Source organism: Thamnophis sirtalis, unplaced genomic scaffold, assembly GCF_051295495.1.
Source record: "Thamnophis sirtalis isolate CommonGarterSnake01/CBP01778 unplaced genomic scaffold, rThaSir2_p1.2 scaffold_4, whole genome shotgun sequence".
NCBI classification, from domain to species: domain Eukaryota; kingdom Metazoa; phylum Chordata; class Lepidosauria; order Squamata; family Natricidae; genus Thamnophis; species Thamnophis sirtalis.
The window spans coordinates 142,663,935-142,678,268 of record NW_028261384.1 but is presented as its reverse complement, the minus strand read 5'-3'; the positions used below and the strand labels follow the sequence as shown (position 1 = coordinate 142,678,268).

General features: G+C 57.0%; 1 protein-coding gene across 1 annotated transcript in view; it reads left to right on the top strand.

Moving 5' to 3' along the window:
- SRRT (serrate, RNA effector molecule) overlaps window positions 1-13,545 on the top strand; it is a 50,400-nt gene extending 36,855 nt beyond the window's left edge. Inside the window, exons 5-20 of the mRNA XM_087714326.1 lie at window positions 620-808; window positions 5,458-5,627; window positions 5,862-6,040; window positions 6,562-6,657; window positions 7,035-7,146; window positions 7,236-7,405; window positions 7,702-7,763; window positions 9,099-9,177; window positions 9,319-9,510; window positions 9,875-10,045; window positions 10,152-10,305; window positions 11,254-11,447; window positions 11,552-11,708; window positions 11,881-11,970; window positions 12,330-12,426; window positions 13,418-13,545. Coding sequence (XP_087570452.1) covers window positions 620-808; window positions 5,458-5,627; window positions 5,862-6,040; window positions 6,562-6,657; window positions 7,035-7,146; window positions 7,236-7,405; window positions 7,702-7,763; window positions 9,099-9,177; window positions 9,319-9,510; window positions 9,875-10,045; window positions 10,152-10,305; window positions 11,254-11,447; window positions 11,552-11,708; window positions 11,881-11,970; window positions 12,330-12,426; window positions 13,418-13,493 — 2,188 coding nt within the window. The 3' untranslated portion in view covers window positions 13,494-13,545. The remainder of the gene's footprint in view (window positions 1-619; window positions 809-5,457; window positions 5,628-5,861; window positions 6,041-6,561; window positions 6,658-7,034; window positions 7,147-7,235; window positions 7,406-7,701; window positions 7,764-9,098; window positions 9,178-9,318; window positions 9,511-9,874; window positions 10,046-10,151; window positions 10,306-11,253; window positions 11,448-11,551; window positions 11,709-11,880; window positions 11,971-12,329; window positions 12,427-13,417) is intronic.
- Window positions 13,546-14,334: the final 789 nt, after the last annotated feature.

The window sequence follows — 14,334 nt, the reverse complement described above, 5'->3', positions numbered from 1 at the left end:
TGGTGGTAGGTGCCATCTGTAAAACATCTTATACAAATTCTCTTGACATGCAGCTGACATCGTTAATTTGTAGTTCCTATCCCACAATTTCTGCCATTTGTCCAATTCTATCATATATGCCAAAATCTTTCGCCCATGCTATCATTGTCTCTTTGTTCCTCTTCCAGTTTTATGCCCAATAGGTAATTAAACCAGTGTTTCTCAACCTTGGCCACTTGAAGATGTCCGGACTTCAACTCCCAGAATTCCCCAGCCAGCGAATGCTTAATCATTCCCCTGGCTCAGCTGATAAGGGAGGAGAGCTTGTGGCTTAGAGGTTAATACAACTGCCTAATCCAGTGTTTCTCAACCTTGGCAACTTGAAGATGTCAGGACTTCAACTCCCAGAATCCCCCAGCCAGCATTCGCTGGCTGGGGAATTCTGGGAGTTGAAGTCCGGACATCTTCAAGTTGCCAAGGTTGAGAAACACTGAATTAGATGGTTTCTTCATTCCTTTTTCTTCCGTTCCCGTTAGAATTTTCTAACGGGAACGCTACCTGTGTATTCTCGAGGCATAAAACAGCGGGAAAGGAAGTGGCGGCTGCCGGCTAATCCCTGCTCTTCCTCTTCTCCTTCCAGGTTGGGGAATATCGCAGAAGTGGACCTGGGCATCGCTCCGCCCGTCATGAAGAACTTTAAGGAGTTCCTCCTGTCCTTGGACGACTCCGTGGACGAGACGGAGGCCGTGAAGCGCTACAACGACTACAAGCTAGATTTCCGCCGCCAGCAGATGCAGAATTTCTTCCTGGCCCACAAGGACGAAGAGTGGTACGTCTCTCGTGGGCTGGGCTGCCCACCTCGGAGGGCGAGGCGTGGGGAGGAGGGCCTCGCAGGCGGGGCAGGTCTCCAAATGTAAAAACCCCCGGAGAGAAGCGGAGTGGGTCGGGCATTATACTAGTGGTCGCTGGGCTGAGACATTTTAGCAATGTTTTTTTTTCTCCCTTTCGTTTGTTTATTTCCCGGCCTTCAGTGCCACCCCAATCCTGGCTGCTCTGGACAATGCATCGGCAGCCCTCGACTTACAACCGCATTTCTGTCGCTAAGTGAAACATTTCTTGAGTTTCCGCCCCCCCCCCCCCCATTTTATGAACCTTCCTTGCCACAATTAAGCCAATCGCTACATTCGTTAAGTTAGTAACCCGGTCGTTAAGCGGATCTGTGGACTCTGCCTGCCGGAAGGTTGAAAATGGGGATTATGTGACCCCAGGACTATTGTGGCCGTCATAAATACGAGTCAGTTGCCAAGTGTTTTGATCGGGAGATATTGGGGGGGCAGCGGCAGGGAGGCGTTTGCTGTAACAGTTTTAAGCGTGGAAACGATCACAACTCACAAAGCAGTAACTTTGAATGGCCAGTGAGTGAACAGTTGTAAGTCGAGGTCTGCCTGTACACCCCCCAGGTCCTCAGATGAAAAGCCGGAGGACCCCCAGGCAGCCAGGCCCACTCAGCGCTTCCCCTCCAGAGGGTTGCCTGAAGGGGAGGGGGCTTTCTCACCCATTCCTCGGGTTTTGCATCTAAATAAGCCAGCCAAGGGAGCCCCCCCGCCCACCCCCTTGACTGAAGAGCAACGTCCCCTCTGTGAGCTGAAGGAAGGGGAAGCCCCTTCCCCAAGGAGCTCCCGCCCCTACCTTCCCCATCAACGCCTAGAAGGAGCGCCTGGCCAGCAGGGGCTCTTTCTCAATTGGGCGGCCAAAACCAGAGAATCCGTTAAAGCTGGGAGAGTTTAGGGGGAAGCCAAGACTGGGGGGGCGGGGAGGATCAGGGAGGGAGGGACCCAAGGCTTGAGAAGCAGACCCTCCCCTTCCCTCGGCAGCCTCTGGGGCTGCCCTTCCTCTCCTCCCTCCCAGGCCTAGAGAGAAGCCCTCTGCTTCCCAGCCCTTTTCAGCTGCCGAAATAGATAGATTTTAATCGTTTCCTTTTCTTGGCAGCCGGAAGAATCGGGCCAGAGTTTCTCCGGAGCCCCTGGGCTTCCCTGGGTCGCCCTTTCCCCTCCTCCTGAGGGCCGAGAGGCCCTTGGACCCCCCCAAACCCTCTCCCGGATCCTGCTTGGCTGCCTTAACCACCACACCAAGCTGGCTGGATAGATGAGGCCGCCCGCCATTATACAGGCAGCCCCCGACTTACGACCTGGGCCCAATGTTACGTCAACTAGGCATCGGCTAAGCGAGCTTTGCTTCACTTTACGACCTCCCTCGCCACTGAGTAACGCACTTGTTGAGTGAATCTGGCTTCCTCAGTTGACTTTGCTCATCGGAAGGTCGCAAAAGAGGGGGTGCGACACACACATGGGACGCTACGACTGTCATAAATATGAACCAGTTGCCAAGCGTCTGGACTTTGACCCCGTGGGGATGCAGCAACGGTCGTAAGTGTGAAGAAAGGCTTGCAAGTCACTTTTTTTCAGTGCCGTCATAACTTTGAGCGGTTGTAAGTCGGGGACTGCCTGTATATCTTGTTTTACGGCTGCTGGGTAATTTCCCTGGACGTCCAAAGGACCATGGGTCTCCCTTCCTAGGAGAGGATCCTGTCCAAGGGGGCATATTCATAGCTGGGGGGGGGGGGGGAGAGGTGCTAGAACAGTGTTTCTCAACCTTGGCAACTTGAAGATGTCCGGACTTCAACTCCCAGAATTCCCCAGCCAGCATTCGCTGGCTGGGGGAATTCTGGGAGTTGAAGTCCAGACATCTTCAAGTGGCCAAGGTTGAGAAACACTGGATTAGGCAGTTGTATTAACCTCTAAGCCACAAGCTCTCCTCCCTTATCAGCTGAGCCAGGGGAATGATTAAGCATTCGCTGGCTGGGGGAATTCTGGGAGTTGAAGTCCGGGCATCTTCAAGTGGCCAAGGTTGAGAAACACTGGATTAGGCAGTTGTATTAACCTCTAAGCCACAAGCTCTCCTCCCTTATCAGCTGAGCCAGGGGAATGATGAAGGGAGGTGCTAGAACAGTGTTTCTCAACCTTGGCAGCGAATGCTGGCTGGGGAATTCTGGGAGTTGAAGTCCAGACATCTTCAAGTTGCCAAGGTTGAGAAAGACTGTTCTAGAACTACAGGAACCTGGCCCAGAACTGCCCCCCTCCCCATTGAGTGCCCCACATTAAAAAGATTCACTTACCACAGGGCAGGCTGGGAAAAAGGGGGAAGGGGGCTCCTTGTTTTCCAGCCTGAAGCACGGGAGAGCGGACGGCCTCGGCTGCTGTGGGTTTCCTCCTGGGAAACTGCTGGGGGTCATTTGGGGAGAGTGGGGGGGCAGCTGCAAAGGCTGGAAAACGACAGGCCAGAATCCCAGGTTTTCCCAGCCGGTGTGTTGGAAGTCATGGGTGTCTGCGTCAGGAGGGAGCAAAGGGGTCTTTATGGAGATGAGATGCAGGGCCTCCCCCCAAAATCAGAGGGTCCTTTGAGAAGGATGGAGGCGGGTTGTCCTTTCCCCCCCCCCCCCATATTCTGTGGGGTGTAGCTGATGTAACCTGTGTCTCTCTCTTCGCTTTTAACCACTTTTGATTTCCTTCCTAGCTTTTTATTTTATTTTACTTTATTTTAAATTTCCTTTTGTTTCGGATGTTAACTGTAATAACACGGCCTTTTCTCCCCTCCTCCCACGAACCTCTCGCAGGAGTCTCCAAAAATCAGCCGTCCTCAACCGGGAGAATCCAATAAATAAATCCAAACACACTCAAGAGCCTTGAATCTGGTTTTCTCTTTTTTTTTTTCCATTTTTATTTTTTTCCTCTCTCGGCTGGTGGATATATTTTTATTTTTTCTTCCTCCTCCGTAGCTTAGCCAGCCAGGGCCTTCACTGTGCACAATGCAGTGAGTAGCTGAATGTGAATCCGTAGGAGGTAGACAGTTCAGGACCGTGCAGGCGGCTCCTCCTTTTTTTTCCAAGTCCTGCACCCCAGCACGAGAGAGAGAGAGAGAGAGAGATTCCATTGTTCCTAAATCCGGGCGGTTTTTCTTAAAACCCGCCGAAGAAAACTCTCTTCGCCTTGGAAGGCTCGCAGTGTGGCTCCCTCCGTGTATGTATGACGTGTTCTGTCTTCTTAAAACTCAGAGCTGAGAGAAAGGAAACTTAACATTTCTAAGGGCTCGTGTCCGGCCGGCCTGGTCACCTTATGTAGAAAGCTTTGGCTCCGTCCCTCCCGTTCAATTCCTGTGTCCCCCGTGTCCCCCCCCCCCACTTGCCTGCTGCTTTCACAGCCCTCCCACCGGCGCCTCCACGCCCGGGCGGCTAGCAGAGGGCCTATCCCCAGCCCAAGCTCCCCCCTACACAAGGCGCCGGCTCTCTGACCGAGGCGCGCCAGGAAGGTTCGGCTGATCCTTCTGGGGGAGCCCCGAGGGGCAGGCTTCAGGAGGGTGGGCCGTGTCTGTGGGGGGCAAGACCAGGGCTGGGAGTGGGGGAGTGCAAGCAAGCATTTAGAAGCCCTTGGCAACTTGAAGGCCTTTGGGCCTCGACTCCCGGAATGGGGGATTCTGGGAGTTGAAGTCCAAAGGTCTTGACGATGTGGAGTGGCAGCCTCCCGCTCTAGGCGGACGCCACAAAGCAGCGGCTCCGTGGAGGTGTCCTAAGGGGGGCTGAAATCCAGAGGGGAAGCGAGCGATGTTTTGTGGGGCCAGGGATGGGGTGCGATGCACTTCCTTGCCCCTCCCTCAAAAGTCTGCCTTTGCCCCCCCCCACCACCATATGACGGGGAGCGCCCTCGCTCATCTTCTTTATAAGAGCCAAGGTGGCGCAGTGGTTAAAAAGCAGCACTGCAGGCTACTGCTAGATCAGCAGGTCAGCGGTTCAAATCTCACCGGCTCAGGGTTGACTCAGCCTTCCATCCTTCCGAGGTGGGTAAAATGAGGACCCAGATTGTTGGGGGCAATATGCTGACTCTCTGTAAACCGCTTAGAGAGGCCTGAAAGGCCTATGAAGCGGTATATAAGTCTACTGCTATTCCCCCCACCTCCCCAGATGCGAGGTATAGGGTGGGGACGATGGGCATTAGCATTCTCAAGCATCTGGTAGGCGCCCAGGTGGAGCCCCTGAGCTGATTAGGAGAGGCAGCAAGGGAGCCGCGTTGAAGGTTCAGGAGGAGGAGGAGGAGGTGGCACCCCGGCTGCCCCCCGTTGGCAGGAGAGCCCCCCAAGATCTGCGCAAAACAGCCGGGCTGCTGTTAACCAGGATTTTTGAGTGTCCAGTATACAGCCCGCCTCTGGCTGGTTCTTTTAAGGTCTTCAGGTCCCCCCCCCCCATCCGTCCGTCCGTCCCCCACGAGGCCCCCTTCTTCTCCCTGCCACTTCCTTCCCCAGCTTTGCATGTGTGGACGGTGCCCGAGGGGCAGCGCGCTCCGTTCCCCTCCGGCTAAGGCGTGTCTCCCTCTGCCTTCTTCTCTGTCTGTTTCCGCTCCCTTCCCTCCTCGCTTGGACCCCGTTCAGGTTCCGGTCCAAGTACCACCCAGAAGAAGCCGGACGGAGGAAGCAGGAGGCCCAGAATGCTCTCCAGAACCGTCTCAGTGTCTTCCTTTACCTGATGGACAACGGCTGGTTTGAAGGCCTGCAGCTGGACATCGACAAGGCCAATGCCATCATCAAGGTCCTGGATGCCGGTAGGTGCCCAGAGGCAGCGGGCCTGTGTCCGTCACTGGGTGGCTTGAAGCCCCGGAGGAGGCAGCCACAGAAGCCCCCTTGTTTGTGGTTTTCTCGCCCTTGAAGGGCCATCCTGGGTCTTCCGTGCCGGGTGACGCCTGGGGAGGGACGGGGCAGAGCTGGGCTCCTTGGCCCCAGGGAGGACTGGCGGCTCTGCGAGTCCTCCGTCCGATTCAAGGCTTTGGCCTCCCCAGCTGTCATCAAGATGGAAGGCGGGACAGAGCACGACCTGAAGGTCTTGGACCAGGAGGAGGAAGAGGAGCGTCCGGAGAAGGCTGAGCCGGGGAAGAAGGAGGAGAACCGGCTGCCGGAGCAGGAGCGGAAAGTCTCCACCGAGAAGGAGGAGAAGAAAGAGGAGGCCAAGAAGGCCAAGGTGGGGAAAGGGGGAGGGGAGGAGATGCTGTGTGTGTGTGTGTGTGTGTGTGTGTGTGTGTGTGTGTGTGTGTGTGTGTGTGTGAAAGAGAGAGAGAGAGATTGTTGCATCAATTCAAATCCAGAAAGCAGAGACAGATAACTGAGGCAGCCGGATTCATTAACTTCTTTATATACAGAAGAATAGATGGATAAATGTACAATACCAACAGGTGATTCTTCCAAGGAAACACAAGGCGGGAGAGCTACAGGCAAACACAAGCAATTAGCTTCCGCTCAGCAGACGAGCCCAGGCAGGCTGCTAGTTTACTTCTCAGAGCAGCGGACTCCTTAAGTTTCGGTTTCAATTCCCTGCACAGACCCTGATCTGTTTTAAGCTCCCATTGGCTGGCTTAGTTGCTATGCCCGTTCATTGGCTGACCTTGTTCCCATGTCTCTCCCGGTCATGAATATTTTAACGGAGCCGAGGCCTCCTACCGCCTGTCCCGACCGGGCTGTGACTGACCAGGCCTCTTTTCGCAGACTGCCGAGGAGGAAGCGGCGGAGGAAAAAGGCAAGAAGGAGGAAGAGGAGAAAAGGGGGGAGAAGAAAGAGGAGCCCGAGAAGGAGGCAAAGAAGGTGGGTGACGAGGGAGGGGGCCCTCCGCCCCCACCAGATCGCCATCAGGTCAACCCGTGTGTGGACACAGGAAGAGGGAGGGCAGCCAAACGGGGTGACATCTTGGGGGGGGGAGAAATAACCTGGTGTGTCAGGAGGAACCCCCCAATCTGAAGTGAAGAGAGGGGGCTTCAACCAGCTGGGGAACACCTGGAGGCTTCCTAATTTCCAGCTCTTTTGGGGCGGGGGGAGTAATAGGACTGTGGGGACACATACAGCCCTTCCCTCTCCCTCCCTCCCCAGAGTTCCAGGCCAATGAGACAGTGGGGAGGGGGGGGGAAGGTCTTTGGCCCCCCCAGGAAGCGTGTGGGACCCTCTTCCTGCCTTCTCTTTCCCAGACCACCCACAAGCACAAGCGGAAGCGCAGCGGGAACGACAGCTACGACGAGGGGAGCGTTTCGGAGTCCGACAGCGATTCCGAGAGCGGGCGCCCCCAAGGGGAGGACAAAGGTGAGCGGGGGAGGGGAGGGTCTGGGGGGGAAGGGTCCCGGCAGGCCCCTTGAGGGAGAGGCCCCGGCCTGACCCGCCCTCCTGTGCAGCCGCAGACAAGAAGCCCAAGGAGGAGCCGGCCGGCCCGAAGGACGCGGAGGGCTCCCCCAAAGGGGGGAAGGAGAAGGACGGGGAGCCCAAGCCACGCGCTCTGCACAAGACCTGCTCCCTCTTCGTGCGCAACATCGCCCCCAACATCCCCCAGGCGGAGATCGTGGCAGTGAGTGCGGCTCCGGGGGAGAAATGGGCAGGGGGGGGGCGGGTGGCAGGATTGCGTAACCCAGTGTTTCTCAACCTTGGCAACTTGAACATTCCCCAGCAGTGGTTAGGACAGTGTTTCTCAACCTTGTCAACTTGAAGATGTCCGGACTTCAACTCCCAGAATTCCCCAGCCAGCATTTGCTGGCTGGGGGATTCTGGGAGTTGAAGTCCGGACATCTTCAAGTGGCCAAGGTTGAGAAACACTGGCGTAACCGTCTCAACACACAACACACAACCCTTTTGTCGCTTCCTCAGTTCTGCAAAAGGTACCCCGGCTTCATGAGAGTGGCGCTCTCGGACCCTCAGCCAGAACGGAGGTAAGGCTCAGCGGTACCCCCCCACCCCCACCCTGGTTTTTAAGTTCGGGGTGAGCTTTATTGAAGCAGTGACGCACACACACACACACACACACAGGGCCTGGCGGGAGGAGGTGCGGTGTGCTCAGTGGCAGCTCTTTCCCCTTGTTTTAGAAAAGACACCCCCCCTCGCCCCCCCCCAGGTGAGGAAGGCTCACAACGGGGGTGAAATAAGGATTTGTAAGCCACCCAGAGTTGCCCAGAGTCAAATGGGGAGTCAGTTAATTTTATGGGAGGGAGGGAAAAGAAAGGAAGGAAGGAAAGAAAGAAGAGAATAATGGGGAGGGAGAGAGGGAAAGGAAAGGAAAGAAAGAAAGGAGGAAAAGAGAAAGAGGAAGGAAGGAAAGAAAGAAAGAAAGAAAGAAAGAAAGGAAGAGAATAATGGGAAGGGAGAGGGAAAGATAAGAAGGAAAGAAAGAAAGGAGGAAAAGGAAGGAAGAGAAAAAGGAAGGAAGGAAAGAAAAGAGAATAATAGGAAGGGAGGGAAAGATAAGAAGGAAAGAAAGAAAGGAGGAAAGGAAAGGAAGGAAGAGAAAAAGGAAGGAAGGAAAGAAAAGAGAATAATAGGAAGGCAGGGAAAGGTAAGAAGGAAAGAAAGAAAGGAGGAAAGGAAAGGAAGGAAGGAAGAGAAAAAGGAAGGAAGGAAAGAAAAGAGAATAATAGGAAGGGAGGGAAAGGTAAGAAGGAAAGGAAGGAAAAGAAAGAGAAAGAGGAAGGAAGGAAAGAAAGGAAGAGAATAATAGGGAGAGAAAGGTAGGAAGGAAGAAAGGAAAGAAGGATTCAGATTTTTTCAGATTTCAAATTTAATTTATTTGTATGATAAGAAGGAAAGAAAGAAAGGAGGAAAGGAAAGGAAGGAAAAGAGGAAGGAAGGAAAGAAAGGAAGAGAATAATGGGAAGGGAGGGAAAGGAGGAAGGAAAGAAAGAAAAAGGAGGAAGAGAAACAGGAAGGAAGGAAAGAAAAGAAAGAAAATAATAGGAAGGGAGGGAGAGAAAGGTAGGAAGGAAAGAAGAGAGAAACAGGAAGGAAGGAAGGGAAATATTTCCTCTCTTGGTCCTTTCCTAAAACCCGGAAGCGCCAGGGGCAGAGGGGCCTGGATTCCTGCCAGGGTCCGCAGTGCCCTTCCCTCACCAAACGGCACCCCCAGAGGCCCCCTCTTTCTGGAGCTGCGGTGCTGTCCTCGCAGGGGAGGGGTGCTGCGGCCCCTTGCAAACGAGAGGGGTGGGGTTGGCTTTTGCCCCTCTGCCTGCCGGGCCCCCAGCAGAGCCTCCGACCGGCCCTTCTCCCCTCCCCAGGTTCTTCCGGAGGGGCTGGGTGACCTTCGACCGCACCGTCAACATCAAGGAAATCTGTTGGAATCTCCAGAATATTCGGGTAAAGTAGAGGAGGGGGGCCCTTCAGAGTCACTCACTTCTCTGGTGGGCAGAGGAGGGCACGGGGGGGGGCGGCAAGGCCTCCCGCGTGGGTGTGGGGAGAATGCCGGCTGCCTCACCTGCCTTCCTCGCCCCCCTCCAGTTGCGCGACTGTGAGCTGAGCCCCGGCGTCAATCGGGACCTGACTCGCCGCGTGCGCAACATCAACGGGATGACGCAGCACAAGCAGATCCTGCGCAACGACATCAAGCTGGCGGCCAAGCTCATCCACGCCATGGACGACCGGACCCAGCTGTGGGGGGCCGGCGAGGCCCAGCTGCCCTCCGAAGTGTCGGTGAGTCTCGGGGAAGGACGCTGCGGTTTTTACGACCTTTCTTTGCCGCCGTCGTCGAGCAAGCGGGTAGTCGCACGGTTGTTCAGTGAATCCGGCCACCCCTTGGCCCCAGGGACGCTGCGACGGTCATAAATATGAACCGGTTGCCAAGCGAGTGTCCAGATTTGGGTCCCACGACCCCAGGGACGTTATAGCGGTCGTAAGTGTGAAGAAGTGGTCATTGGTCACCTTTTCTAGCGCCTTTCTAACTTGAAACAATCACCCAACGGACGGTTCTTAGCCCAGAACCCCCCGCGGTGGCAGCCTGGCAGAGGTGCGGGTGAGTGTGGGGCTGCCCCTCACCTCGCATCCCCCCCTCCCCCAGAACCTGCCCTCCCAGAACCCCATCCTGAAGAACATCACGGACTACCTGATCGAGGAGGTCAGCGCGGAAGAGGAGGAGCTGCTGGGCCGAAGCGGGGAGCCCTCGGAAGAGACTCCCAAGGAGGGAAACCCGGCCGAGATCACGGTGGAGAGGGACGAGAAGCTGGTGAAGGTGAGCCCTGCGTCCGGGGAGGCAGGTCCCGAGCTGCCTCCCCACCACCACCACCACCACCAGGGGTGCCAGGCGGGCTGAGCCTCTCCCCATTTGTGCCACGCAGGTCCTGGACAAGCTGCTACTCTACCTGCGCATCGTCCACTCGGTCGACTACTACAACACCTCCGAGTACCTCAACGAGGACGAGATGCCCAACCGGTGCGGGATTATCCACGTGCGGGGGCCCATTCCCCCCAACCGCGTCACCCACCGTGAAGGTACGGGGCCTGTCCGCCGCCCGCCACATCCCCTGCCCTCCTCTTTCGTTGAAGGATGCACGGTGGGGCGGGGAGGGATTGTCTCGCCTTACGACCGATGCTGAGACCAGCGTTTCTGGGGCTAAGCAGGGCAGTTGTGAAGGGAGCCGCACCTGATTTCGCAGCTTCAGTCAGTAAGCGAATCGGGCAACCCCCCCACCCCCATTGACTTGGCTTGTTGGGAACGGCGGCCCCTTGACCCCCGGGGATGCGGCAACCGAGGTCAAGGCCTGCCGGACGGCCAGTGCCCGGGTTCCCCTCCTGCGCCTGGAGAGGCCCCAGGAGTCGCAAGGACGGCAGGAGGCCCCTTTCCTCAGCGCTGTCGTGACCACGAATGGTCGCTGAACAGATGGCTGTAGGCCAAGGACTGATGACCCACAACGGAGCCCCGAATTTCCATTGCTGAGCGAGACCGTCGCTAAGTGAGTTTTGCCCCGTTTGAGGACCTTTCTTGCCACGGTTGATAAGTGAATCGCGGCGGTTCTTAGATTGTTAAGTGAGGCTGGCTTCCCCGTTGACGTCAAAGCAGATCACGTGACTCCGGGACACCGCGACCGTCGTAAATATGAAGGGGTTGCCAAGGGGTCCCCATTTTGGTCAGGTGACCGTGGGGAAGGCCGCAGGGGTCGTAAGTGTGAAAAACGGCCGTAAGTCACTTTTTGGTAGCTTCGAACGGTCACTAAGGGAAGAGATGTAGGTCGAGGAGTGTCCCTGCCTCGCTCTGGGCCAACGGGGTGGGGAGGGGAAGACAGAAGCCGCTGGGGGTGTCGTGTTCCCATCCGGAAGAGCCCGAGCAGGGCCTGCCTCTGGAGGAGCCCCCTCTGCCCCGTGGGCTGTGCCAGGGTGGGGGGGCTTTGGGGGTGGCGAGGAAGGTGGGGCCCCGAAGGGACGGACTCCTTGCCCTTCCAGTGGCCGAGTGGCAGAAGACCTTTGAGGAGAAGCTGCTGCCCCTCTTCAGCATCCGGGAGTCCCTGTCGGAGGAGGAAGCCCTCAAGATGGGCAAGAAGGACCCCGAGCAGGAAGTGGAGAACTTCGTCACCTCCAACACCCTGGAGCTGGGCAAGGACAAGTGGCAGTGCCCGCTCAGCGGGAAGAAGTTCAAGGTGACCAAGCCCCCCCCCTCCCCTAGCCACCGCCTCCCCCGTTGTCAGACTCCCCCTCCCACCCGGGCTCTCCTGACACCCCCTCCTTCTCCCCTTCCCTCCAGGGCCCGGAGTTTGTGCGCAAGCACATCTTCAACAAGCACGCGGAGAAGATTGAGGAGGTGAAGAAGGAGGTCTCCTTCTTCAACAACTTCCTGATGGACGCCAAGCGGCCGGCACTGCCCGAGTTCAAGCTGAACCAGCCACCCGTCCCCGGGCAGGGTGAGTCGGGGGGGGGGGGAGGAGACCCTCGGGGTCCCTGCCGGAGTTCTGGGAGAGGGCGAGAACCCCCAGCCGCTCTCTCACCACACGTGGAGGTGGCCGAGGAAACACCCACCTGGCTCTGCCGGTGCTCCCCTGACAAGGGTCAAACGCCCTCCTTTGCCCTCCTCAGGCTTGGCACCCGGGTTGCCCTACCCACCGCAGGCCCCCCAGGGACTGATGCCCTATGGACAGCCACGCCCGCCCATCCTGGGATACGGAGGTACGTGGGGTAGCTCCCCTCCCGGGCGGCGGAAAGAAGGGACGGTTTCTCAGAGGTGCTGCACTCTGCGGACCCCTCACCTCGTGGGCTCATCCACCGGGACTCCTGCAATGAGTGGAGGAGCTCCCCTGCGCTCTGCGGACCCCTCACCTTGTGGGCTCATCCACCGGGACTCCTGCAATGAGTGGAGAGGACTCTAAAATGGGGAGGGCTGCAAGATGGGGGCCTCCAGTGTGAGGGACCGTGGATCGGCCCCCCTGTTCAAAAGGTTTGAGGACCCCCTGGACTAGACAATCTCCAAGGTCCCTCCGTTCTTCTGTAGTTAAGGTCACCGTTTCTCCTCCTCCTCCTCTTCCCAGGTGGCCCTCCCTACCCCCCGGCTCCCTATGCCGCCGGGCGGGGCAACTATGACACCTTCCGAGGGCAGGCTGGATATCTGAATAAACCGCGGAACAGGTAAGCTGCAGGGAAGCCTCCCCATCACCTGTGCGAGACGCATGGGCTGGGTCCCAAACCTGGGGGGTGGGTGGGATGGGCAGCACACCTGTGGCCACACGGTCCTAAGGCTGCATTAACAGAGGGACGCAGTCCAGATCAGGTATTAATTCCGCTTTATAAGGCCGCCTTGGAAGGCTGCACCCAATTCTGGTCACCGCAATATACTGTATTTTTCAGAGTATAAGACGCACCAAGATTTTGAAGAGCTAAATTTTTAAAAACAGGTTTTGCCCTCTGCGGGTCTCCCAAACCCTCTGCACGCCTGGCATTTTTTGTGAAAAACGGGGCATGTAGAGGTTTTGGGAGGCCTGCAAAGTGCTCCTGGGGGGCTGGGTGGGCAAAAGCGAGCAAAAACGCCCTCCCCCTTCACTCATTTTTTCCCTCCCCAGCCCCCAGGAGCACCTGGCAGGCCTCCCAAAGCCTCTGCAGGGCCATTTGGTGATGGGGGAAGGGGGTTGGGAGGCCAAAAATGCTGTTTTCAGTGTATAAGATGCACCCAGATTTTCAGCCTTTTTGGCGGGGGGGAAGGTGCGTCTTATACTTTGAAAAATACGGTAAAAATGGCCTTGTGCTTCTGGAAAGAGTGCAGAGAAGAGCAGCGGAAATCATGGGGGGGGGCTGGAGAGTAAAAGACGGGAGGGAGGATTGCAGGATTTGGATTGGGCCAATCGAGAGAAAGGAAGGATTGGGGGGGGGGACAGACGTGATAGCAGCCTTCCAGTATTTGAGCCCCAGGAGACAGGCAACCTGGGATTAAGGAGAAACTTCCTAACGATGAGAACAATTGACCTGGGGAACCGCTTGCCACCAGAAGGTGTGGAGGTTTTAAGAAGAGACTGGGGCGACCGTTTGTTCAGAATGGTACAGAGCCTCCTGTTTGAGCAAGGGGTTGGACTAGAAGACCTCCGGGGTCCCTTCCAAAGAGCTCTTCTTCTCTCCCTCCCTTCAGGATGGTCCGAGGAGACCCCCGCGCCATCGTAGAGTACCGAGACTTGGACGCACCTGAGGACGTCGACTTCTTCTGAGCCCCCCACCCCCCGCCTCGGCTTCACATCCCCCCCACCCCCCTCCCTCGCTTTTTTTTTTAAAACAACGCCCCCCCCATCCCGCTCGCCCCTCCATCTCCGTCTCTCTCTGTGTCTGTGTGTGTGTGCGTGTCCGTGCGTGAAGCCAGGTCAGGATCCGTGTCTCTGAGATCCGTCCGCCGGTTTTACGTGTTTAGCTGTATTTGGATTTCAATAAAAGCCTCTCCGTTTCCCAGGCTCTGCCCACGTTTGCTCACCGTTACGGGGCATCTGTGCGAACGACGGCCTCCCGGGCACCCTGCTCCCCCTCCCCCCCACTCCACTGAGGGTGTTTGGGGGTGGGGGCCGCTGACCAGGGGCCCCTTTGGCTGTTGAGTTGGGGGCTGAGCTGGGGAGGGGGCTGAGCGTCTCATTTTTAGGGTATAGATAGGAATTTGCCCTCCCTCCCTGGTCCACATCGGAGCATTTGAATCTAGAGCGGGGAGGGGGAACAACGATGGCCCCTTTTATGACTGGTGGGCTTCAACTCCCAGAATTCCCGAGCCCTCCTGAAGTCCTCCAGTCATAAGGGCCCATCGTCCCCTGCCTCTGATGGCAAACCTTTTCCTCATGGTGTGCCACAATTGTGCCCACGCCAATTCAATTCCTCCCTGCCCACCTGCGTGTGCGCACACAACCCCTCCCCAGGCTTTCCTGAAGAGCGTGGGGAGGGCAAAACGACCTCTCCCCCCCCCCAGCCTCAGGAAGGCCGAAAAGCAGTGGGCTGGCGCGCACATGCACGCCGGAACTGATGGCTGGCATACCAGCAAATATGGCTGCAGGTCCCATGGGTCCCCCCTGT